This window comes from Salvelinus fontinalis, chromosome 33 (genome assembly GCF_029448725.1).
Source record: "Salvelinus fontinalis isolate EN_2023a chromosome 33, ASM2944872v1, whole genome shotgun sequence".
NCBI lineage: Eukaryota > Metazoa > Chordata > Actinopteri > Salmoniformes > Salmonidae > Salvelinus > Salvelinus fontinalis.
Window position 1 is genome coordinate 23,519,978 of NC_074697.1, and position 26,717 is coordinate 23,546,694.

Genomic DNA, 26,717 nt, shown 5'->3' on the forward strand with positions numbered 1-26,717 from the left:
GCCTCCTCCTCCCCAGCCTGTCATGCTCTCCAGCCTCCTCCTCCCCAGCCTGTCATGTTCTCCAGCCTCCTCCTCCCCAGCCTGCCAGACTCCTCTTCCTCCCCAGAGGCTCCCAGACGACCCCTCGTCGGCTCCCAGGGTTACATGGCAACAGGATGTCTGGATCTGTCCAGGTTTTTTGTCACCTGTACACTGTCATTGATGGATAACCTTTCTATTAGAGCCCCGGCTAATCGATCATGAACGACACGGCGCTGCAAGACAATGAGTGGATGAGATTTGTGCAAGGACATTATGGATTAGAGAGTCTTTCTGAGGTGTGAGGCTACCTTGGTGCGCTAGGCGGGCCGTAATAGCCGCTGAGATACCACAGAACAGGCAAGAGGAAATACGATGGCGTGATTGTAAAAAGTCCCTCCAAAAGTGGCAAAAAATAAACTGCTATTTGAGTCTGCTATTTGGGAATATACTTGGAATATGTTAAGTTGTGCCATCTTTGCTGAGGCAGAAATTTTTAATGATGATCGTTCTGAAGTGCTCCTTTAGCTCCCAAAGTCTCCTATTTCATAGCTTCCGATAGAGCCGTGACTGTTTCAAGTGTGTGTGTGTGTGTGTGTGTGTGTGTGTGTGTGTGTGTGTGTGTGTGTGTGTGTGTGTGTGTGTGTGTGCGTGCGTGAAAAAACACCACATCAGCAGTGTTTGCCATGTTGGATTCGTTGGAGCACATCCCGGTCACAGTGGAAGATAAGAGGGAAATAAAGTGGGATGGGACCCAACACACATGCTGCTCTTGTATGGTTGCCAGATTGGAGGCAGGAGCTGTCACAGTCCAACTGGGTCTCATTGGACACTTGAAGGCAGATGAGCTGTTGTTTAAATCCTGCTACAGTGCCCTATCGCTGCTCACAAACAACAACAGCAGTTTACTTGCACATTTTGTGCGTGTGTGTGTGCATGTGTTTGTGTGTGAGAGAAACAGAGAAACAGAGAGAGAGAGAAAGAGAGAAACAGAGAGAGAGAAGGAAGTAAATGCAATATAGTGGTTCCTACTGGGTTCTGACACACTAGACTCGATAACATTTATAATGAAAACACAGGTCATACAGCTCAAGCTGAGTGACCTCATTTCCTCCATCCAGACCTGGTTTCCTTCTCACTGGCCTAGAGAGATACTGGACTCTATGAAATGAGCACTTACTGATCACACTGAGCTTCTGACAACATGTATATATATACACATCTATCTATATATTACACTGATATCGGTTCTACCTCAAACTGTGTGGGCCAGGTTTGGTACCCATACACTGAATGTGAGCTATTCATTTATTTGTGTGGATATTTAAAGACGTCTATGAAGCTTTTTTGACTAGCAACTGCAACTTAATTCTTACAAATGATGTGTCGTTTAACTGTGTGATCAAGGCTAAATGAGCAGTTCTTTTAACTGTGGAATGCTATGCAATGTTAACAGACCGTGGCCTCTAAACTAGCGTCAGTACTACGGCAGTACTACGTCAGTACTCTGTCAGTACCCATGCACTGTTTATTTCTCCTCTTAAAGAGGAGTAAATGCCAGAGGCTAAATATACATGACATGGGCTTTTCCTCTGACATGTAAAGAGGTTGCAGAGAAAGAGAATGTGTGTGTTTGGTGGGGCTCTATTGACAGTGTGAGATTAACACAGAGGCAAGCCAGCACTTCGGGGTTGGAGTGTGTGTGTGTGTGTCTGTGTTGCTGGTAGCCATGCCTTGTCAGCAAAACAAACAACAGCCCAGCTAGGGCTGTGGTGGTCATGAAATGTTGTCAGCCGGTAACTGTCGTGCAGCCTCAAGGTCTGTGCTCAACTCAGCCTATCAGTGCTTGCTGTTGTCTGCAAGAACACGCACAGACATTAACACACAGATTTGCAGGCACTCATGCACACTCTCAGTCATATTCCATTGTTTCTAGAGACATACAGATGTACACATTAACACATACACTAATTCTCTCCTCCTCGGCTCTGCTGTCTGCAAACGTTAGGCTACGATGAATTATACAGCCACATGAATACACTAGAACACAGCTACCCAGGCCTGCATAATGAAACACACACAGAGACTCCACCCTTTAAATGAACACATATTTACCCCTCAGGCATCACATCCTTGTTGTGCATATTGGAAAGCAACAATGATGAACTGGGAGACATAGGAGCCTGTCTCACAGACATTTTTCCAGGTGAAAAAAACTATGTCTTTGCACAACAATAGAGTTGGACTGATATGAGAGGAGAGGAGAGGAGAGGAGTGAGTGAGTGAGTGAGTGAGTGAGTGAGTGAGTGAGTGAGTGAGTGTGTGAGTGTGTGTGTGTGTACTTCGCTTTGCCTATTGGTGAGAGGATCACGGTGTGCTTCTGCTTTCCTCCAGGAGGCGGAGCTAGGCTAGACAAAGACATCCAGACAAGAGGGATGAAGACATGGAAACAGGGGGATCGAGGGGAGAGGGGGGGTCTGGCTGTCGAAACGAGGCATGGCGTAGGCAGTGGCCAACAAGACCGTGCGTCAACACATGCACGCACACACACAGGAGATACGAAGTGATTCGTCTGACATGTTTTCTGGCTCCTCTCCTCCGTCTCTCCCGTCTTCCTCTCACCATATCTCTCGGTGTATACCTCAGTAAATAAACACTGTATCTGGCCCCACTAGCTGGCGCAAAGCCTCAGGGCCCATGTATTAATATGCATACTAATGCCCTTTTTTATGGCCCAACAGTTCAGATTCACTTTAAAATCAATTATGCATCTGGTAAAGCCGCACTCTGCAAAGGCTTTAAATGTGTATTAATTTTAGCAAACATACATGCAGGCCCTAACACAATAAAGATAAATGGCTCGATTAGGTGTGGTAAACAAAGCGAACCGTGTGGGGGTTGGGGGAGGGGGGGGGGGGGGGGTGTTAATGAGATTTTGGCAAGTAAGGAATTAGGGTTCCTTAAATAATGAGCCTTGTTGATTTTTGTATGCAAATTAGCGAACGGAATGTTTCGCTGTCCTGCTTTTCCAATTTCATTTAGATAAGGAGTTTCAGTTCAATACTCCCTCTCTCTCCATCCTCTACTTCCCTGCTTCTCACACATCTCTCCTTCTCCTCTTCTATGCACTCTTTCCATTTGCTTCACATTTTGTCAGGTTGATCAGCGATAAATCTGAATATGTTCACCAGATTCTTGTGGAGTCTCTTCATATTACACTAAAACAGGGCTCTCCAACCCTGTTCCTGGAGATCTACCCTCCTGTAGGTTTTCACTCCAACCCTGTTCCTGGAGAGCTACCCTCCTGTAGGTTTTCACTCCAACCCTGTTCCTGGAGATCTACCCTCCTGTAGGTTTTCACTCCAACCCTGTTCCTGGAGAGCTACCCTCCTGTAGGTTTTCACTCCAACCCTGTTCCTGGAGAGCTACCCTCCTGTAGGTTTTCACTCCAACCCCAGTTGTAACTAACCTGATTCAACTTATCATCCAGCTAATTATTAGAATCAGGTGCGCTAAATTAGGGTTGGAGCGAACCCCTACATGAGGGTAGCTCTCCAGGAACACGGTTGGATAACCCTGCTCTAAACCGTGTCTGTTGATAAGGCATTGACAAAATCACTGCCACCTGTAGAGAAACTTGACACAACTCTACCAAACCAACCAGGCTGAGTTAGAGTTTGGTGCCTCCAGCAGACTTCAGAGGAACTACAGCTGGAGGTTTGTGGTGGAGAAGTTGGAGAATGAATGATGTTGATGAACTATAGTAGGAGACAAGCCCTCCTCTCCTCTCATCCCCCCAACAGATGAAACCCTGTGATATCCATACCCTATTATTCAGCAATCTTGAGGTCTGGCAGATGAAATCATACATTTATAATTTAACATTACTTCAATTTTCCTCTTCATTTACTTCTGTAATGCATAGCCCTGCTTGGATGAATTTGGGGGCTGGGAGAACGGGGGTTTGGGGGGGTGGGTGGGGGGTTCGAGGCAGTGGATATGGTAACGGGACTGTCTGAATATCAATAGAATATTTCATGCAAGCCCCTATGAGGATGCTTCATCAAGCCAAATTACGGGCAGGGCGACCTATCCTGCAGCTTCCATTAGCCGTCATTCGGATTCAGCACCCAGCATCAAACTATTTATTTGCTTCAGTTACTTTGAGCAGACGATCAATCTAACAGTAATTATCTCTTGTCACTAACGCTGGGTGAAGGTCTGAGGAGAGATGGAGAAGGGAGGAGGGAGCTGGAAGGAGGGGGGGGGGTAAAGCGTTGTGGGGGAGCCTTCTCAGGATCCTTGTTTCCTGTCTTTTCCTTGTCAAATCTACATGAAAATGGGGGAACACGCTAAGTGAACGGCTGTGAGGGAGGGGGTCTTTGTGTAGTTGTGAGGAGGGAGGAAGGTGACGGTGGAGTCTCCAGGAGACCATTGCTGGCACCATTTCCTGGATTGAGCTCTAGTCTAGCTGATGTTTGTAAATGGCAGCAAACTTGTAGGAGTCATTTGACTGTATTTCCCTTGCCTTGTTATTCCTTCATTGTGTTTTGGGGAGCGTGTCCTATTAGTTACATTCCTATAGATAGTAAGTGGCTGAGAGTCTCCGTGTCAGGCAGAAATCACTAGCACTATCAGAGCCAGAATCAGGATTGGTAACAGAGTTGGTGTTGGTATCAGACAGTGTGAGAGAACATGTCAGCGGTGGAGAGTGCCCTTCCTGTCCTGCCACAGCACTAGAAACAATGGTAATGTCAAAGTCTTGGTAAGGGTCACTTGGGACATGTTGGTGGGCTACTTTTGCTAATTGCCATATTGTGTTTTGTCAATATTACCATAAGGCCCCATTCATTCTGAAAATATGTCTTGCACCAATCCAAGTGTACTCACTCAGCATGCCCATCCCCAGCATGAAGGCATCCATGGTGTAGGGCAGGCCCCTGGCCCTGCCTCGCGTACCTGGCGGGAACATCACCTCCTTGGGCTGGGCCTTCTTGCATTCTACCTGTGGACAGGACACAACGAGACGTACATCAGTGACATGTTCTCTCACATTACACAGGATGAACATAGACAATACATATATAGACATTGAATACATTCAAGGAATATGGCAAGTGTCCGAGGTTTCAGGACAGACAACGAGACATATATCAGTCATACGTGAAAAGACGTCTTACTGTACTTGAGATGAACATACAGTACATACTGGAGGCACTGAAATACATGAAAAGAATATGGAAGTGTTGACCCCATGTCACACAGGGCTTTCAGTGTACTGCCATCAGGTGGAACACCTAGAAGACCATCAAACCTAACATCTTTCATTTTGGGCTAAATGAAGAACAGAGGAGGGATCCTTGCGTTTCCTTCCCATCTCACAGCTGAAATGAGCCCCCATGTTTGCTTGTTTTATGTCTCTCTATTTGCTGAAGCGAGCAGGGCTGCTGCATCTCCAGGTAAAGTTTGCAGAATGCTCTCTCTCTCCCCACGACTGCTTCCACCCCAGGGCACTATTAACCCCCCAACACATACACACCTCCATCGCCTGTGGTGCCATTTACATTTGCTCCCCCCATCTATACACACACACACACACACACACACACACACACACACACACACACACACACACACACACACACACACACACACACACACACACACACACACACACACACACACACACACACACACACACACACACACACACACAGCTGTGCTGACTGACATTCCATCCTCATAAAACAATGCTTATTGCTCTTATACCAGGGCTATCAAAAGCATCCTAAAACACACCAAGGCCATTGTGTTATTAGCGTACATTTATTTGTTTCAATGGCTATGCCCGCGTCATCATTATCCTTCAATCAATACATTGTAAACACAAACAATGGTAGAGCAGACAGAGGCTATGCTAGAGGCCATGCTAACCTTCATCCTAGCCTCTAATTAAACACAATGGTAGAACAGACAGAGGCTATGCTAGAGGCCATGCTAACCTTCATCCTAGCCTCTAATTAAACACAATGGTAGAACAGACAGAGGCTATGCTAGAGGCCATGCTAACCTTCATCCTAGCCTCTAATTAAACACAATGGTAGAACAGACAGAAGCTATGCTAGAGGCCATGCTAACCTTCATCCTAGCCTCTAATTAAACACAATGGTAGAACAGACAGAAGCTATGCTAGAGGCCATGCTAACCTTCATCCTAGCCTCTAATTAAACACAACGGTAGAACAGACAGAGGCTATGCTAGAGGCCATGCTAACCTTCATCCTAGCCTCTAATTAAACACAATGGTAGAGCAGACAGAGGCTATGCTAGAGACCATGCTAACCTTCCTCCTAGCCTCTAATTAAACACAATGGTAGAACAGACAGAGGCTATGCTAGAGACCATGCTAACCTTCCTCCTAGCCTCTAATTAAACACAATGGTAGAACAGACAGAGGCTATGCTAGAGGCCATGCTAACCTTCATCCTAGCCTCTAATTAAACACAATGGTAGAACAGACAGAAGCTATGCTAGAGGCCATGCTAACCTTCATCCTAGCCTCTAATTAAACACAACGGTAGAACAGACAGAGGCTATGCTAGAGGCCATGCTAACCTTCATCCTAGCCTCTAATTAAACACAATGGTAGAACAGACAGAAGCTATGCTAGAGGCCATGCTAACCTTCATCCTAGCCTCTAATTAAACACAATGGTAGAACAGACAGAAGCTATGCTAGAGGCCATGCTAACCTTCATCCTAGCCTCTAATTAAACACAATGGTAGAACAGACAGAGGCTATGCTAGAGGCCATGCTAACCTTCATCCTAGCCTCGAATTAAACACAATGGTAGAACAGACAGAGGCTATGCTAGAGGCCATGCTAACCTTCATCCTAGCCTCTAATTAAACACAATGGTAGAACAGAAAGAAGCTATGCTAGAGGCCATGCTAACCTTCATCCTAGCCTCTAATTAAACACAATGGTAGAGCAGACAGAGGCTATGCTAGAGACCATGCTAACCTTCCTCCTAGCCTCTAATTAAACACAATGGTAGAACAGACAGAGGCTATGCTAGAGGCCATGCTAACCTTCATCTTAGCCTCTAATTAAACACAATGGTAGAACAGACAGAGGCTATGCTAGAGGCCATGCTAACCTTCATCTTAGCCTCTAATTAAACACAATGGTAGAACAGACAGAGGCTATGCTAGAGGCCATGCTAACCTTCCTCCTAGCCTCTAATTATACACAATGGTCCAAAAACAGAGTAGCTGTCTATAATTATATCACCATCAGGCGTGTGAAGAGGGGGGCAGGCGTAGTGGGCAAGGGGAGCAGTGGTGGGTCTCTGCCCGCTGCTGGCTAATGGCCGTGGAAAGCTGGTCGTGATCGGGGTGGGTGTCATCAGCGCCAGCGGAGCGGTGGGGCCAGGGCCCGTTAGTTAAGAGGCTTGATGGGCGCTTCCCTGTTATTACTTAACTAATTACATGGTTGGCTCAGGTTTCAACCAGTGCTGATGAGGTCCTTCAGCTCTTAATGAAAATATGAAGGCCGTTAATGGTGTGGGGGAGTGAGGGGTGGAGGGGTGGCCGGCGTTCTTATCAGGGCAGTGGAGAAAGATGAGGGAGGAGAGAAGATAGAGTTTGACAGTGTGTGATTCTCTGGTGTTTGAGTCTGTGGTTTTCTAAGTTTACGTCTTCCATCTGTCTGTAAACTTTAGACAAATGTCCAGTAGTCATCATGAAATAAAATAATCAAAAGGCAGAGATGATATACAGAAGCAGGTCGGATGATTTGTCGTAACCAGATACATTTCCAGACATTTCCAGGGCAATATAAAACATTCTTCTTGTGTTGTGATCAAAATGTTTAAAGAGTGAATACATTTTTTTTTTCATCAGTAACTAATTCCAAAATGTTATTTATACAAGCATCCATTTGCCTAATCTATTCATAATGACATTATTGTGAGCAGAGCATCTCGGCGCACACATGCTCAGACCTGTCAGAGTGGTTTGATTGACAGGTCCACCCAGGACCAGAGGGCAGGGAGCTGTGAAGGGCAGGGAGCTGTGGGGGGCAGATGCTACCTGCCAGTCTCCTTCTGCGGGGGGGGGGGGGGGGGGTAATTAGAGAACACCCTCCTCCCCTCGACTCCTCTCCCTCCTCCCTACCTCTCCCCTCCCTCTCATCATGAGCTTTAACGCATGAGAGTTGGGACGCGTTTTTAATGCTAACCAGCTCTTTTAACACCAACAATCTCCCTATTGTGACAATGTGACTGCAGTTACAAACAACCCCTACTAAAGAACAATTATTCTGCTAGGAAACAATTACAGAAGAGCAATCATTTTTCTGTTGGTAAGTGCCACTTGCCCACGTAGATTCCCATATGTTGACAATATTCCAGCTCATATTAGTCAGGATCAAAGCCTCCTTCATATTAAACTATGTAAAAGTATACATTTCTAAAAGTGACAGAGCTGGGACATCAGCACGTTCTCTCTTTTAGAACGATCCAGTTCAGAAAGAACACTGTCACTTTCCCTGACTGCCATAACGCCTGGAACCAACCTTCTTTAGAGCCACATTTTGTTTCCTCCAGCAAATTTAAGAGCAGGCACTTCCTCTGACGGGCCTGACTGACTGATTGACAGACACAGACACAGACACAGACACAGACACAGACACAGACAGACAGACAGACAGACAGACAGACAGACAGACAGACAGACAGACAGGGACAGAGACAGACAGACACAGACAGACAGGTGTGAGGGAGACAAAAGGAGGAGAGAAGTTGACTCGTTCACAGAACTGATTAATTCTCACATCTCTTCTTCCCCTGTCTTCCTCCCCAGAACTGCAGTGCTGCAGAGTGCAGTGCCTGGCTGGCAGAGTGACTCATCCCTCAATACAACAGTACAGTCACTCCAGGCAAGAAAACGAAAGGCACTTAAACCCAAAACCAGAACATCAACATAACAGAGGCAAACATGACAACAGTGGTCACATCAGATGGCTTGTTTTGACTATTATTATCGGAGCAGGGCTATAAAAATACATGTACAGTAACTACTCAATTTGTGAACATACTAAAATGTAAGCAGTGAAATGCCTGTTTTACCACAGAGATCTCAGGCCTTTCTCTGTCTCTGTATCCCGATACCTAACAGCACAGCACTGCCATTACGTCTACTCACATCCCCCAACCATGACCCCCACCATTGGAAAAGGTCACAGAAAAGCTGTTCTATCGTATTTGTGGTGAGAGAGAGAGAGTAAGAGAGAGAGAGAGAGAGAGTAAGAGAGAGATAGAGAAGAAAAGAGAAATCTGATCCGTTGCCTGACGGCAGAACCCTGAACTTAACACGGAGTCATAATTCATGGCAAGTTGAATTAGATTACATGGGAGGCATGGGGAGCCCCTGTACATTATTAATACACTTAAAGCTATTTTGCCTGACACACAAATCTATATCTGCAGTGAAAAAAACAGAGGCTATTTATGCTTCCAAAACAGAACATCTATTTTCACTGTGGCGTTTGCGAGAGGAAAGCGCTTTAGAGCAAATAAAAATGTGTGTGTGTACGTACCTGCATTGCATGTGTGTGTGTGTGTTGTTGGGCTCTTCTTCAGGCAGTGTGCGTGTGTGTGTGTGTGTCTTGGCTATAGATTACAGAGGGGTCTGGCAGGGTGAAGCGAGCAGAGGGAGCCATCTCCCCTGCATCTCCCCTCCACTTTACTGCTTTCTTTTCTTTATGCGTTACATCAACTACAGTTAGGAGGTCATAAAACCCTGTTAGCTTTACCATGCCATTTTCACTGGTGTTCTGCCCTTTTGTCAGTTATGTACAGGAAATTGTACTTTATGTATCGCTTGCTCTCTTCAACCCCCCTGCCCTACTTTCATTCCCCCTTTCTAAGAACTGGATTTCCTCCTCTCTCCGTTGTGACATGTCTGGTCTGAAAGAGCACTTTGGAAATGGCATGCTCCAATACAATTGGCTGAATTACTGTAATCTTTTAAAATATCTCAATTCACCTCTGTTAGCTTAACCTACTCTAAAATACTGCAGTGCTGCCGTGTGTAAACACATAGGGAGAGAGAGAGAGAGAGAGAGAGAGAGAGAGAGAGAGAGAGAGAGAGAGAGAGAGAGAGAGAGAGAGAGAGAGAGAGAGAGAGAGAGAGAGAGAGAGAGAGAGAGAGAGAGAGAGAGAGAGAGAGAGAGAGAGAGAGAGAGAGAGAGAGAGAGAGGAGAGAGAGAGAGAGAGAGAGAGAGAGAGAGAGAGAGAGAGAGAGAGAGAGACTTATACTTAAACTCTTTAACATCATCCACAGCTCTGGCATCTTCCCCAATATTTGGAACCAAGGACTGATCACCCCAATCCACAAAAGTGGAGACAAATTTGACCTCAATAGCTACCGTGGGATACGTGTCAACAGCAGCAGACTCGTGGTGTTAGGGGAAAAACGTACGACATTATAAAATCCATGTACACAAACAACAAGTGTGCGGTTAAAATTGGCAAAAAAAACACACATTTCTTTCCACAGGCCCGGGGAGTGAGACAGGGATGCAGCTTAAGCCCCACCCTCTATTGGTGGCTGACTAAAAGTATTTAGTCAGCCACCAATTGTGTAAGTTCTCCCACTTAAAAAGATGAGAGAGGCCTGTAATTTTCATCATAGGTACACTTCAACTATGACAGACAAAATGAGAAAAAAAATCCTGAAAATCACATTGTAGGATTTTTAATGAATTTATTTGCAAATTATGGTGGAAAATAAGTATTTGGTCAATAACAAAAGTTTATCTCAATACTTTGTTATATACCCTTTGTTGGCAATGACAAAGGTCAAACGTTTTCTGTAGGTTTTCACACACTGTTGCTGGTATTTTGGCCCATTCCTCCATGCAGATCTCCTCTAGAGCAGTGATGTTTTGGGGCTGTTGCTGGGCAACACGGACTTTCAACTCCCTCCAAAGATTTTCTATGGGGTTGAGATCTGGAGACTGGCTAGGCCACTCCAGGACCTTGAAATGCTTCTTACGAAGCCACTCCTTCATTGCCCGGGCAGTGTGTTTGGGATCATTGTCATGCTGAAAGACCCAGCCACGTTTAATCTTCAATGCCCTTGCTGATGGAAGGCGGGTTTCACTCAAAATCTCACGATACATGGCCCCATTCATTCTTTCCTTTACACGGATCAGTCGTCCTGGTCCACCCCCATGCTTCACAGTAGGTATGATGTTCTTTGGATGCAACTCAGCATTCTTTGTCCTCCAAACACGACGAGTTGAGTTTTTACCAAAAAGTTCTATTTTGGTTTCATCTGACCATATGACATTCTCCCAATCTTCTTCTGGATCATCCAAATGCTCTCTAGCAAACTTCAGACGGGCCTGGACATGTACTGGCTTAAGCAGGGGGACTCGTCTGGCACTGCAGGATTTGAGTCCCTGGCGGCGTAGTGTGTTCCTGATGGTAGGCTTTGTCCCCCCGTGTGGTTCTGGGATTTTTGCTCACCGTTCTTGTGATCATTTTGACCCCACGGGGTGAGATCTTGCGTGGAGCCCCAGATCGAGGGAGATTATCAGTGGTCTTGTATGTCTTCCATTTCCTAATAATTGCTCCCACAGTTGATTTCTTCAAACCACGCTGCTTACCTATTGCAGATTCAGTCTTCCCAGCCTGGTGCAGGTCTACAATTTTGTTTCTGGTGTCCTTTGACAGCTCTTTGGTCTTGGCCATAGTGGAGTGTGACTGTTTGAGGTTGTGGACAGGTGTCTTATATACTGATAACAAGTTCAAACAGGTACAATTAATACAGGTAGAGAGTGGAGGACAGAGGAGCCTGTTAAAGAAGAAGTTACAGGTCTGTGAGAGCCAGAAATCTTGCTTGTTTGTAGGTGACCAAATACTTATTTTCCACCATAATTTGCAAATAAATTCATTAAAAATCCTACAATGTGATTTTTCCCTCATTTTGTCTGTCATAGTTGAAGTGTATGATGAATGATGAGAGAGAGAGAGAGAGAGAGAGAGAGAGAGAGAGAGAGAGAGAGAGAGAGAGAGAGAGAGAGAGAGAGAGAGAGAGAGACAGAGAGAGAGACAGACAGAGAGAGAGAGACAGAGAGAGAGAGACAGACAGAGAGAGACAGACAGACAGGGGGAGAGAGAGAGACAGAGAGAGAGAGACAGACAGACAGGGGGAGAGAGAGAGAGAGAGAGAGAGAGAGAGAGAGAGAGAGAGAGAGAGAGAGGAGAGAGAGAGACAGGGGGGGGAGACAGAGAGAGAGAGAGGGAGACAGACAGACAGGGGGGAGAGAGAGAGAGAGAGAGAGAGAGAGAGAGAGAGAGAGAGAGAGAGAGAGAGAGAGAGAGAGAGAGAGAGAGAGAGAGAGAGAGACAGGGGGGGAGACAGAGAGAGAGAGAGGGAGACAGACAGACAGGGGGGAGAGAGAGACACAGAGAGAGAGAGAGAGAGACACAGAGAGAGAGAGAGAGAGAGACAGACAGACAGACAGACAGACAGACAGACAGAGAGGGGGAGAGGGGGAGAGGGGGAGAGAGAGAGAGTCTTAGCCATGCACATCCTCCTGGACAGAGAGAGCTGAGTAAATACATACAGAGAGAGAGACAGGAAGAATCAACTTAACATGTCACCTAATGGGATTAAATGGGCTGAGGGATATATCAACTATGGAAACACTCATAGAATCATGTCATGTCCCCTCTGCCTTGCCCCTCCTCTGACACACACAAACACTTCCCTCCCTCCCTTGGGTGTTTCTGCCATGTTCCCAGTGTCATCAGAAGAAGTGGTGGTGTTAACAGCCAGAAGGAAGAAAGAGAAGAGAGGAAGAAGGAGAAAATAAGAGTGATTTTATGCACGCCCCGAGCTGCCACTTTCTCCCTCACAGCGGTAGATTATCTCCCAATCATATTGCAGGCCTGAGCCCTGGCATGGCAGAGCCAGCCTTTAAATTGGCCCGCCGACATGCTAGGCACTTATCATACATGCTAATGGGCTAGCGCCGCAGTGGGCTGGCGCAGGGGGCCTCCGGGGGCAGGCAGGGGGCTGGAGGGAAGAGACGTGCGGCGTGATGGGAATGAGCCAGGGTACATCTGTACTGGCAGGGGGGCTACATGGGGGCAGCATGGGGGGCTACACGGGGGAAGCATGGGGGGCATGGGGATTATGGAGAGGGGCCAGCAGTATTGCCTGGGCACATGTAGCAGGTCTACAGGTCTAGGGGGGCTGTTAGCTATTGGTGCAGACAGCACAGAGACACCAGCAGAGAGAAGAGTGAGGTCCTTGCATACCCAAGGCTGAGTTTGGTCAATCAGTGAAACCAAAGCAGTTAAATGTTGACATCTATGAGGACGGTGTAAGAATGGACAGTTAACATACAACCCTCACCGCAAGTCTCACATCCAGGTCAGATCCGTTGAAAGAAAGGATAGGGTATAATTACTTAATTTGTGCATCTACGAAAGAGCACTGCTACAGTAGACTGTGTTTTCTCTCTAAGTTTTCCTGTCTCGGTGGTACCTGAGGGAGGGTTTTTCCCAGGCCAGGATCGATCCACTCCTCTACGTGTGTTCAAAAGCTGCACGGTTCAGTCTGCCTCGACCAGGCCTTTAAACACTATCCTGAGTGGCGGGGCAGCTTTATTGCGCGCCCCACACTCCAGTTAAACACCTATATTCTACCGTCACAGCACAATAAAGCAGCAAAGCTCAGCGAGTACTACCGGACAAAGGATATATAAAACATTTGGGGGGGGGGGTAAGGCTTGGTCTTGGTTTTGTATGAAGCGATTTGGAGAGAGTGTGAAAGGGGTGTGAGTGTCAGGGCTAAAGAGACTGACACAAATCCAGGCAGTCAGTCAAACCTGGGCCGCAGTTTTTGGACCAGAACTCCAGTCTGTCCATTCTGAAGAGGAATACAAAAAGCCTATTCAGAGTTTTCCTTCACCTCTCTATTTGTCCTCTCTTCCTTTCTCAGCCTCTCCACATGTCAGAGCTCTGTCAGGGCTAGGATATTTAAATGTAAAAGTATGAATAATAAAACATTCCTTATACTAAGCAAACCAAACAGCATCATTTTCTTGTTTTTAAAATGTACACATGCCCAGGGGCACACTCCAACACCATTTACAAACAAAGCATTTGTGTTTAGTGAGTCTGCCAGATAAGAGGCAGTAAGGATGACCAGGGATGTTCTCTTGATAAGTGTGTCAATTGAACCATTTTTTGTCCTGCTAAGCATTCAAAATGTAACGAGTACTTTTGGGTGTCAGGGAAAATGTATGAGGTAAAGTACATTATTTTCTTTAGGAATGTAGTGAAGTAAAAGTAAAAGTTGTAAAAAATATGAATAGTAAAGTGCAGATACCCAAAAAAACTACTTAAATCACTTCCCACTTTAATAATGGAACACTATTCACTTTAATAATGTTTACATATTTTGCATTACTCATCTCATCGGTACAGTTGAAGTCAGAAGTTTACATACACCTTAGCCAAATACATTTAAAATCAGTTTTTCACAATTCCTGACGTTTAATCCTAGTAAAACATTCCCTGTCTTAAGTCAGTTAAGATCACCACTTTATTTTAAGAATGTGAAATGTCAGAATAATAGTAGAGAGAATGATTTATTTCAGCTTTTATTTCTTTCATCACATTCCCAGTGGGTCAGAAGTTTACATACACTCAATTAGTATTTGGTAGCATTGCCTTGAAATTGTTTAACTTGGGTCAAACGTTTCGGGTAGAATTCCACAAGCTTCCCACAATAAGTTGGGTGATTGTTGGCCCATTCCTCCTGACAGAGCTGGTGTAACTGAGTTCTGCCCACAATTGTTGTACAGGATTGAGGTCAGGGCTTTGTGATGACCACTCCAATGTCTTGACTTTGTTGTCCTTAAGCCATTTTGCCACAACTTTGGAAGTATGCTTGGGATCACTGTCCATTTGGAAGACCCATTTGCGACCAAGCTTTAACTTCCTGACTGATGTCTTGAGATGTTGCTTCAATATATCCACATCATTTCCCATCCTCATGATGCCATCTATTTTGCGAAGTGCACCAGTCCCTCCTGCAGCAAAACACCCCCACAACATGATGCTGCCATCCCCGTGCTTCACGGTTGAGATGGTGTTCTTCGGCTTGCAAGCCTCCCCCTTTTTCCCCCAAACATGATGGTCATTATGGCCAAACAGTTCTATTTTTGTTTAATCCGACCAGAGAACATTTCTCCAAAAAGTACAATCTTTGTCCCCATGTGCAGTTGCAAACCGTAGTCTGGCATTTTTATAGCGGTTTTGGAGCAGTGGCTTCTTCCTTGCTGAGCGGCCTTTCAGGTTATGTCGATATAGGACTCATTTTACTGTGGATATAGATACTTTTATACCTGTTTCCTCCAGCATCTTCACAAGGTCATTTGCTGTTGTTCTGAGATTGATTTGCACTTTTCTCACCAAAGTACATTAATCTCTAGGAGACAGAACACGTCTCCTTCCTGAACGGTATGACGGCTGCATGGTCCCATGGTGTTTATACTTGTGTACTATTGTTTGTACAGATGAACGTGGTACCTTCAGGTGTTTGGAAATTGCTCCCAAGGATGAACTCAATGATGACTCAAATGATGTCAATTAGCCTATCAGAAGTTTCTAAAGCTATGACATAATTTTCTGGAATTTTCCAAGCTGTTTAAAGGCACAGTCAACTTAGTGTATGTAAACGTCTGACCCACTGGAATTGTGATACAGTGAATTATAAGTGAAATAATCTGTCAACAATGGTTGGAAAAATGACTTGTGTCATGCACAAAGTAGATGTCCTAACCGACTTGCCAAAACTATAGTTTGTTAACAAGACATTTGTGGAGAGGTTGAAAAACGAGTTTTAATGACTCCAACCTAAGTGTATGTAAACTTCTGACTTCAACTGTATATACTGTATTCTATTCTACTGTATCTTAGTCTATGCTGCTCTGACACTGCTCGTCCAAATATTTATATATTCTTAATTCCATTCCTTTACTTTAGATTTGTGTGTATTGTCGTGAAATTGTTAGATATTACTTGTTAAATACTACTGCACTGTTGGAGTTAGAAGCCCAAGCATCATGCTACACCCGCAATAACATCTGCTAAACACATGTATGTGACCTATAACATTTAATTTGAAGTAGTACTTTAAAGTATTTTTACTCAAGTACTTTACACCACTGCTACCCAGAGTGGGTATCAAACAGGTTCGGCCCAGAGCGGCTGGCATTCAGAGTAGGGCCTCACCCATATACTGGCACTGGTAACATCATCTCTTGATGCAGAGTCCTGTAAGTCCCAGTCAGAACCACTCACTAGGAGAGGAGAGGAGTCAATGCCTGGGTCATGCCTGATAGCTCCACACAGGAAGTACATATGGAGACTGAGATGGGCCCCCTTCCCTCTTAAAAGCTGAGGGTTAAGGGTGCACAGATGGTGGGTTTGTGAAATGGTGGCTGTAAAGCATCTCTTGCACGAGGGCTACGGCCTGGTGGACACTTCCAAGGGTGTGCCATTTACAACATAATCATTATAATGTTATTGCTGGATATTAGTCAAATACACACGCACACAGACGCACGTACATACACGCGCACACAAATGCGCAGGCTGCTAGCAGACGATGCCTCCAAGGTAGCTTTTATCCTTTTGGCAAAGAGAAACTCTGAAAACAGCATCAGAGATTAGAAGAGGGAAGAAAGAGAGGATGCAGGACTCCATCCAACACCGCTTTTTCGCACAAAACATTCTTCCGCTTCATCCCACTTTTCATACCTTCTCTCAGTCATTTATTTCCCAGTTGCTCCTCCAACACCTCAGCAACCAGGAAGCTCCACAAACAGAGTTATCATTTTATGGAGATAGGAGCTGGTAATCCTGAAGCAGGCTGGGGATGGAAATATTCATTTTTCTCATCCTTCTCTCTTATTTAACCTCCCCAAAAGATGCAAACAATGCATGCAATTCCCCCAAAGCCCAATTTAATACAGCCAGTCGATGGGCACATGGGGCTTGGCTGAACAATGAAAGCATTTGATGCACTATCATGTGAAAGTCAATATCTGTGCTGTATCTGTGGTTGGACGGCTGCTGTGTCTGTCTGTGGGTCTGTCTGTGGGTCTGGGGACCTGTCTGTGGATCTGGGGGTCTGTCTGTGGGTCTGAGGGGCTGAGACTGGGTCTGTCTGTGGGTCTGTCTGGGGGGCTGAGACTGGGTGTCAGGGAACTACTACATAACGTAAGACCTGCATTTCATCACCCAGTTGTTTGAGGTTTATAAACGATCTTAAAGTTTGTAATTTCCACTTGAAAATGTCAGACTTGATTTGCCCTAACTAAACATGTATGAACCCCTATAAAAATGTCCATTAATTATAATCCACACAATAATTAAAGTTTTCTGTTGCTGCACTTCCTGTTGCTGCAGTAATATACTACACTAATGTCCCTCAGTCAACACTACACTAACCCTACTCTCCTTCCTTAGTCAACACTACTACTAATACCCTACTCTCCTTCCTTAGTCAACACTACTACTAATACCCTACTCTCCTTCCTTAGTCAACACTATTACTAATACCCTACTCTCCTTCCTTAGTCAACACTACTACTAATACCCTACTCTCCTTCCTTAGTCAACACTACTACTACTACCCTACTCTCCTTCCTTAGTCAACACTACTACTAATACCCTACTCTCCTTCCTTAGTTAAAACTACTACTAATACCCTACTCTCCTTCCTTAGTCAACACTACTACTAATACCCTACTCTCCTTCCTTAGTCAACACTACTACTACTACCCTACTCTCCTTCCTTAGTCAACACTACTACTAATACCCTACTCTCCTTCCTTAGTCAACACTACTACTAATACCCTACTCTCATTCCTTAGTCAACACTACTACTAATACCCTACTCTCCTTCCTTAGTCAACACTACTACTAATAACCAACTCTCCTTCCTAAGTAAACACTACTACTAATACCCTACTCTCCTTCCTTAGTCAACACTACTACTAATACCCTACTCTCCTTCCTTAGTCAACGCTACTACTACTACCCTACTCTCCTTCCTTAGTCAACACCACTACTAATACCCTACTCTCCTTCCTTAGTCAACACTACTACTAATACCCTACTCTCCTTCCTTAGTCAACACTACTACTAATACCCTACTCTCCTTCCTTAGTCAACACTATTACTAATACCCTACTCTCCTTCCTTAGTCAACACTATTACTAATACCCTACTCTCCTTCCTTAGTCAACAATACTACTAATACCCTACTCTCCTTCCTTAGTCAACACTACTACTAATACCCTACTCTCCTTCCTTAGTCAACACTACTACTAATACCCTACTCTCCTTCCTTAGTCAACACTACTACTAATACCCTACTCTCCCTCCTTAGTCAACACTACTACTAATACCCTACTCTCCTTCCTTAGTCAACACCACTACTAATACCCTACTCTCCTTTCTTAGTCAACACTACTACTAATACCCTACTCTCCTTCCTTAGTCAACACTACTACTAATACCCTACTCTCCTTCCTTAGTCAACACTACTACTAATACCCTACTCTCCTTCCTTAGTAAACACTACTACTAATACCCTACTCTCCTTCCTTAGTCAACACTACTACTAATACCCTACTCTCCTTCCTTAGTCAACACTATTACTAATACCCTACTCTCCTTCCTTAGTCAACACTATTACTAATACCCTACTCTCCTTCCTTAGTCAACAATACTACAAATACTCTACTCTCCTTCCTTAGTCAACACTACTACTAATACCCTACTCTCCCTCCTTAGTCAACACTACTACTAATACCCTACTCTCCTTCCTTAGTCAACACTACTACTAATACCCTACTCTCCTTCCTTTGTCAACACTACTACTAATACCCTACTCTCCTTCCTTAGTCAACACTACTACTAATAACCAACTCTCCTTCCTTAGTCAACACTACTACTAATACCCTACTCTCCTTCCTTAGTCAACACTACTACTAATACCCTACTCTCCCTCCTTAGTCAACACTACTACTAATACCCTACTCTCCTTCCTTAGTCAACACTACTACTAATAGCCTACTCTCCTTCCTTAGTCAACACTACTACTACTACCCTACTCTCCTTCCTTAGTCAACACTACTACCCTACTCTCCCTCCTTAGTCAACACTACTACTAATACCCTACTCTCTTTCCTTAGTCAACACTACTACTAATACCCTACTCTCCTTCCTTAGTCAACACTACTACTAATACCCTACTCTCCTTCCTTAGTCAACGCTACTACTACTACCCTACTCTCCTTCCTTAGTCAACACTACTACTAATACCCTACTCTCCTTCCTTAGTCAACAATACTACTAATACCCTACTCTCCTTCCTTAGTCAACACTACTATTAATACCCTACTCTCCTTCCTTAGTCAACACTACTACTAATACCCTACTCTCCTTCCTTAGTCAACACTATTACTAATACCCTACTCTCCTTCCTTAGTCAACACTATTACTAATACCCTACTCTCCTTCCTTAGTCAACAATACTACTAATACTCTACTCTCCTTCCTTAGTCAACACTACTACTAATACCCTACTCTCCCTCCTTAGTCAACACTACTACTAATACCCTACTCTCCTTCCTTAGTCAACACTACTACTAATACCCTACTCTCCTTCCTTAGTCAACACTACTACTAATACCCTACTCTCCTTCCTTAGTCAACACTACTACTAATAACCAACTCTCCTTCCTTAGTCAACACTACTACTAATACCATACTCTCCTTCCTTAGTCAACACTACTACTAATACCCTACTCTCCCTCCTTAGTCAACACTACTACTAATACCCTACACTCCTTCCTTAGTCAACACTACTACTAATAGCCTACTCTCCTTCCTTAGTCAACACTACTACTACTACCCTACTCTCCTTCCTTAGTCAACACTACTACCCTACTCTCCCTCCTTAGTCAACACTACTACTAATACCCTACTCTCTTTCCTTAGTCAACACTACTACTAATACCCTACTCTCCTTCCTTAGTCAACACTACTACTAATACCCTACTCTCCTTCCTTAGTCAACACTACTACTAATACCCTACTCTCCTTCCTTAGTCAACACTACTACTACTACCCTACTCTCCTTCCTTAGTCAACACTACTACCCTACTCTCCCTCCTTAGTCAACACTACTACTAATACCCTACTCTCTTTCCTTAGTCAACACTACTACTACTACCCTACTCTCCTTCCTTAGTCAACACTACTACTAATACCCTACTCTCCTTCCTTAGTCAACACTACTACTAATACCCTACTCTCTTTCCTTAGTCAACACTACTACTAATACCCTACTCTCCTTCCTTAGTCAACACTACTACTAATACCCTACTCTCTTTCCTTAGTCAACACTACTACTAATACCCTACTCTCCTTCCTTAGTCAACATTACCACTACTACTCTACTCTATTTCCTTGGTCAACACTACCACTACTACACTAACCCTACTCTCCTTCCTTAGTCAACACTACCACTGCTACACTACTCTACTCTACCTTCTTAGTCAACACTACACTAACCCTACTCTCCTTCCTTAGTCAACATTACCACTACTACACTACTCTCCCTCATTTGTCAACACTACCAAGAGAGTAGTGTAGTAGTGGTAATGTTGACTAAGGAAGGAGAGTAGGGTTAGTGTAGTGTTGACTAAGAAGGAAGAGTAGAGTAGTGTAGCAGTGGTAGTGTTGACCAAGGAAAGAGAGTAGAGTAGCAGTGGTAATGTTGACTAAGATGAGAGAGTAGTGTAGTAGTGGTACACACTACTCCCTCTAGTGGTGTGGGGGCTGTGCTTTGGCAGAGTGGGTGGGGTTATATCCTTCCTGTTTGGCCCTGTCCGGGGGTTTCTTCGGATGGGGCCACAGTGTCTCCTGACCGCTCCTGTCTCAGCCTCCAGTATTTATGCTGCAGTAGTTTATGTGTCGGGGGGCTAGGGTCAGTTGGTTATACCTGGAATACTTCTCCTGTCTTATCCAGTGTCCTGTGTGAATTTAAGTATGCTCTCTCTAATTCTCTCGTTCTCTCTTTCTCTCTGAGAACCTGAGCCCTAGGACCATACGTCAGGACTACCGGGCATGCTGACACCTTGCTGTCCCCAGTCCGCCCGGCCTTGCTGCTATTCCAGTTTCAACTGTTTCTGCCTGCGGTTACGAAACCCCTACCTGTCCCAGACCTGCTGTTTTCAACTCTTAATGATCGGCTATGAAAAGCCAACTGAGATTTATTCCTGATTATTATTTGACCATGCTTGTCATTTATGAACATTTTGAAAATCTTGGCTCTCTCTAATGTTCTCCTTCTCTCTTTCTCTCGGAGGACCTGAGCCCTAGGACCATACGTCGGGACTACCGGCCGTGGTGACTCCTTGCTGCCCCCAGTCCGCCTGGCCTTGCTGCTATTCCAGTTTCAACTCTTCTGCCTGCGGTTATGGAACCCCTACCTGTCCCAGACCTGCTGTTTTCAACTCTTAATGATCGGCTATGAAAAGCCAACTGAGATTTATTCCTGATTATTATTTGACCATGCTTGTCATTTATGAACATTTTGAAAATCTTGGCTCTCTCTAATTTTCTCCTTCTCTCTTTCTTTCTCTCGGAGGACCTGGGCCCTAGGACCATGCGTCGGGACTGCCGCCCGTGGTGACTCCTTGCTGTCCCCAGTCCACCTGGCCTTGCTGCTACTCCAGTTTCAGCTGTTCTGCCTGCGGTTATGGAACCGCCACCTGTCCCAGACCTGTTGTTTTTCAACTCTTAATGATCAGCTATGAAAAGCCAACTGAAAATTATTCCTGATTATTATTTGACCATGCTTGTCATTTATGAACATTTTGAACATCTTGGCCATCTTCTGTTATAATCTCCACCCGGCACAGCCAGAAGAGGACTGGCCACCCCTCATAGCCTGGTTCCTCTCTAGGTTTCTTCCTAGGTTTTGGCCTTTCTAGGGAGTTTTTCCTAGCCACCGTGCTTCTACACCTGCATTCTAGCTGTTTGGGGTTTTAGGCTGGGTTTCTGTACAGCACTTCGAGATATTATCTGATGTACGAAGGGCTATATAAAATAAAATTGATTGATTGATTGGTACTTCTGACTAAGGAGGGAGATCAGAGTAGTGTAGTAGTGTTGACTAAGAAGAGAGAGTAGTGTAGTAGTGGTCGTGTTGACTAAGAAGGAATAGTAGAGTAGTAGTGGTAGTGTTGACTAAGGAGAGTAGTGTAGTGTAGAAGTGGTAGTGTTGACCAAGGAAAGAGAGTAGGGTAGTAGTAGTGTTGACTAAGAAGGAAGAGTAGAGTAGTAGTGGTAGTGTTGACTACAGAGGGAGAGTAGTGTAGTAGTGGTAGTGTTGACTAAGGAAAGAGTAGTGCAGTAGTGGTAATGTTGACTAAGCTGGGAGAGTAGTGTAGTAGTGGTAGTGTTGACTAAGGAGGGACAGTAGAGTAGTAGTGGTAGTGTTGACTAAGAAGAGAGAGTAGTGTAGTGGTGGTAGTGTTGACTAAGGAGGGAGAGTAGATTAGTAGTGGTAGTGTTGACTAAGGAGGGAGATCAGAGTAGTGTAGTAGTGGTAGTGTTGACTAAGGAAGGAGAGTAGAGTAGTAGTGGTAGTGTTGACTAAGGAGGGAGAGTAGAGTAGTAGTGGTAGTGTTGACTAAGAAGAGAGAGTAGAGTAGTAGTGGTAGTGTTGACTAAGAAGAGAGAGTAGAGTAGTAGTGGTAGTGTTGACTAAGGAGGGAGATCAGAGTAGTGTAGTAGTGGTAGTGTTGACTAAGGAGGGAGAGTAGAGTAGTAGTGGTAGTGTTGACTAAGAAGAGAGAGTAGAGTAGTAGTGGTAGTGTTGACTAAGGAGGGAGATCAGAGTAGTGTAGTAGTGGTAATGTTGACTAAGAAGAGAGAGTAGAGTAGTGTAGTGGTAATGTTGACTAAGGAGGGAGAGTAGAGTAGTAGTGGTAGTGTTGACTAAGAAGAGAGAGTAGTGTAGTAGTGGTAGTGTTGTCCAAGGAGGGAGATCAGAGTAGTGTAGTAGTGGTACTGTTGACTAAGCCGGGAGAGTAGTGTAGTAGTGATAGTGTTGACTAAGAAGAGAGAGTAGAGTAGTAGTGGTAGTGTTGACTAAGGAGGGAGATCAGAGTAGTGTAGTAGTGGTAGTGTTGACTAAGAAGAGAGAGTAGTGTAGTGGTGGAAGTGTTGACTAAGAAGGGAGATCAGAGTAGTGTAGTGGTGGTAGTGTTGACTAAGAAGAGAGAGTAGAGTAGTAGTGGTAGTGTTGACTAAGAAGGAAGAGCAGAGTAGTAGTGGTAGTGTTGACTAAGAAGGGAGATCAGAGTAGTGTAGCAGTGGTAGTGTTGACTAAGAAGAGAGAGTAGTGTAGTAGTGGTAGTGTTGACTAAGAAGAGAGAGTAGAGTAGTAGTGGTAGTGTTGACTAAGAAGGAAGAGCAGAGTAGTAGTGGTAGTGTTGACTAAGAAGAGAGAGTAGAGTAGTGTAGTAGTGGTAGTGTTGACTAAGAAGGGAGATCAGAGTAGTAGTGGTAGTGTTGACTAAGAAGAGAGATCAGAGTAGTGTAGCAGTGGTAGTGTTGACTAAGAAGGGAGATCAGAGTAGTAGTGGTAGTGTTGACTAAGAAGAGAGAGTAGTGTAGTAGTGGTAGTGTTGACTAAGAAGAGAGAGTAGTGTAGTTGTGGTAGTGTTGACTAAGAAGAGAGAGTAGAGTAGTAGTGGTAGTGTTGACTAAGAAGGGAGATCAGAGCAGTAGTGGTAGTGTTGACTAAGAAGAGAGAGTAGTGTAGTAGTGGTAGTGTTGACTAAGAAGAGAGAGTAGTGTAGTTGTGGTAGTGTTGACTAAGAAGAGAGAGTAGAGTAGTAGTGGTAGTGTTGACTAAGAAGAGAGAGCAGTGTAGTAGTGGTAGTGTTGACTAAGAAGAGAGAGCAGTGTAGTGGTGGTAGTGTTGACTAAGAAGAGAGAGTAGTGTAGTAGTGGTAGTGTTGACTAAGAAGGAAGAGCAGAGTAGTAGTGGTAGTGTTGACTAAGAAGAGAGAGTAGAGTAGTGTAGTAGTGGTAGTGTTGACTAAGAAGGGAGATCAGAGTAGTAGTGGTAGTGTTGACTAAGAAGAGAGATCAGAGTAGTAGTGGTAGTGTTGACTAAGAAGAGAGAGTAGAGTAGTGTAGTGGTAATGTTGACTAAGGAGGGAGAGTAGAGTAGTAGTGGTAGTGTTGACTAAGAAGAGAGAGTAGTGTAGTAGTGGTAGTGTTGTCCAAGGAGGGAGATCAGAGTAGTGTAGTAGTGGTACTGTTGACTAAGCCGGGAGAGTAGTGTAGTAGTGATAGTGTTGACTAAGAAGAGAGAGTAGAGTAGTAGTGGTAGTGTTGACTAAGGAGGGAGATCAGAGTAGTGTAGTAGTGGTAGTGTTGACTAAGAAGAGAGAGTAGTGTAGTGGTGGAAGTGTTGACTAAGAAGGGAGATCAGAGTAGTGTAGTGGTGGTAGTGTTGACTAAGAAGAGAGAGTAGAGTAGTAGTGGTAGTGTTGACTAAGAAGGAAGAGCAGAGTAGTAGTGGTAGTGTTGACTAAGAAGGGAGATCAGAGTAGTGTAGCAGTGGTAGTGTTGACTAAGAAGAGAGAGTAGTGTAGTAGTGGTAGTGTTGACTAAGAAGAGAGAGTAGAGTAGTAGTGGTAGTGTTGACTAAGAAGGAAGAGCAGAGTAGTAGTGGTAGTGTTGACTAAGAAGAGAGAGTAGAGTAGTGTAGTAGTGGTAGTGTTGACTAAGAAGGGAGATCAGAGTAGTAGTGGTAGTGTTGACTAAGAAGAGAGATCAGAGTAGTGTAGCAGTGGTAGTGTTGACTAAGAAGGGAGATCAGAGTAGTAGTGGTAGTGTTGACTAAGAAGAGAGAGTAGTGTAGTAGTGGTAGTGTTGACTAAGAAGAGAGAGTAGTGTAGTTGTGGTAGTGTTGACTAAGAAGAGAGAGTAGAGTAGTAGTGGTAGTGTTGACTAAGAAGGGAGATCAGAGCAGTAGTGGTAGTGTTGACTAAGAAGAGAGAGTAGTGTAGTAGTGGTAGTGTTGACTAAGAAGAGAGAGTAGTGTAGTTGTGGTACTGTTGACTAAGAAGAGAGAGTAGAGTAGTAGTGGTAGTGTTGACTAAGAAGAGAGAGCAGTGTAGTAGTGGTAGTGTTGACTAAGAAGAGAGAGCAGTGTAGTGGTGGTAGTGTTGACTAAGAAGAGAGAGTAGTGTAGTAGTGGTAGTGTTGACTAAGAAGGAAGAGCAGAGTAGTAGTGGTAGTGTTGACTAAGAAGAGAGAGTAGAGTAGTGTAGTAGTGGTAGTGTTGACTAAGAAGGGAGATCAGAGTAGTAGTGGTAGTGTTGACTAAGAAGAGAGATCAGAGTAGTAGTGGTAGTGTTGACTAAGAAGAGAGAGCAGTGTAGTAGTGGTAGTGTTGACTAAGAAGAGAGAGCAGTGTAGTAGTGGTAGTGTTGACTAAGAAAAGAGACCAGTGTAGTAGTGGTAGTGTTGACTAAGAAGGAAGAGCAGAGTAGTAGTGGTAGTGTTGACTAAGAAGAGAGAGTAGAGTAGTGTAGTAGTGGTAGTGTTGACTAAGAAGGGAGATCAGAGTAGTAGTGGTAGTGTTGACTAAGAAGGAAGAGCAGAGTAGTAGTGGTAGTGTTGACTAAGAAGAGAGAGTAGAGTAGTGTAGTAGTGGTAGTGTTGACTAAGAAGAGAGATCAGAGTAGTAGTGGTAGTGTTGACTAAGAAGGGAGATCAGAGTAGTAGTGGTAGTGTTGACTAAGAAGGAAGAGCAGAGTAGTAGTGGTAGTGTTGACTAAGAAGAGAGAGTAGAGTAGTGTAGTAGTGGTAGTGTTGACTAAGAAGGGAGATCAGAGTAGTAGTGGTAGTGTTGACTAAGAAGAGAGAGTAGTGTAGTAGTGGTAGTGTTGACTAAGAAGGAAGAGCAGAGTAGTAGTGGTAGTGTTGACTAAGAAGAGAGAGTAGAGTAGTGTAGTAGTGGTAGTGTTGACTAAGGAGGGAGAGTAGAGTAGTAGTGGTAGTGTTGACTAAGAAGAGAGAGTAGTGTAGTAGTGGTAGTGTTGACTAAGAAGAGAGAGTAGTGTAGTTGTGGTAGTGTTGACTAAGAAGAGAGAGTAGTGTAGTAGTGGTAGTGTTGACTAAGAAGAGAGAGTAGTGTAGTTGTGGTAGTGTTGACTAAGAAGAGAGAGTAGAGTAGTAGTGGTAGTGTTGACTAAGAAGAGAGAGTAGTGTAGTAGTGGTAGTGTTGACTAAGAAGGGAGATCAGAGTAGTAGTGGTAGTGTTGACTAAGAAGAGAGAGTAGTGTAGTAGTGGTAGTGTTGACTAAGAAGAGAGAGTAGTGTAGTTGTGGTAGTGTTGACTTAGAAGAGAGAGTAGAGTAGTAGTGGTAGTGTTGACTAAGAAGAGAGAGCAGTGTAGTAGTGGTAGTGTTGACTAAGAAGAGAGTGCAGTGTAGTAGTGGTAGTGTTGACTAAGAAGGGAGATCAGAGTAGTAGTGGTAGTGTTGACTAAGAAGAGAGAGTAGAGT

At 44.4% G+C, this 26,717-nt stretch overlaps 1 protein-coding gene across 12 annotated transcripts in view; it reads right to left on the reverse strand.

Annotated features, from left to right (window-relative positions):
• LOC129831848 (RNA-binding protein Musashi homolog 2-like) overlaps nt 1-26,717 on the reverse strand; it is a 349,374-nt gene that overhangs the window by 61,913 nt on the left and 260,744 nt on the right. For all 12 annotated transcript variants that reach the window (XR_008755821.1, XR_008755822.1, XM_055895355.1 and 9 more), the window contains one exon: nt 4,909-5,023. Coding sequence is in view for 10 of the 12 variants with exons in the window: in XM_055895355.1 (XP_055751330.1) it covers nt 4,909-5,023 (115 nt within the window). In the remaining 2 variants the exon portion in view is untranslated. The remainder of the gene's footprint in view (nt 1-4,908; nt 5,024-26,717) is intronic.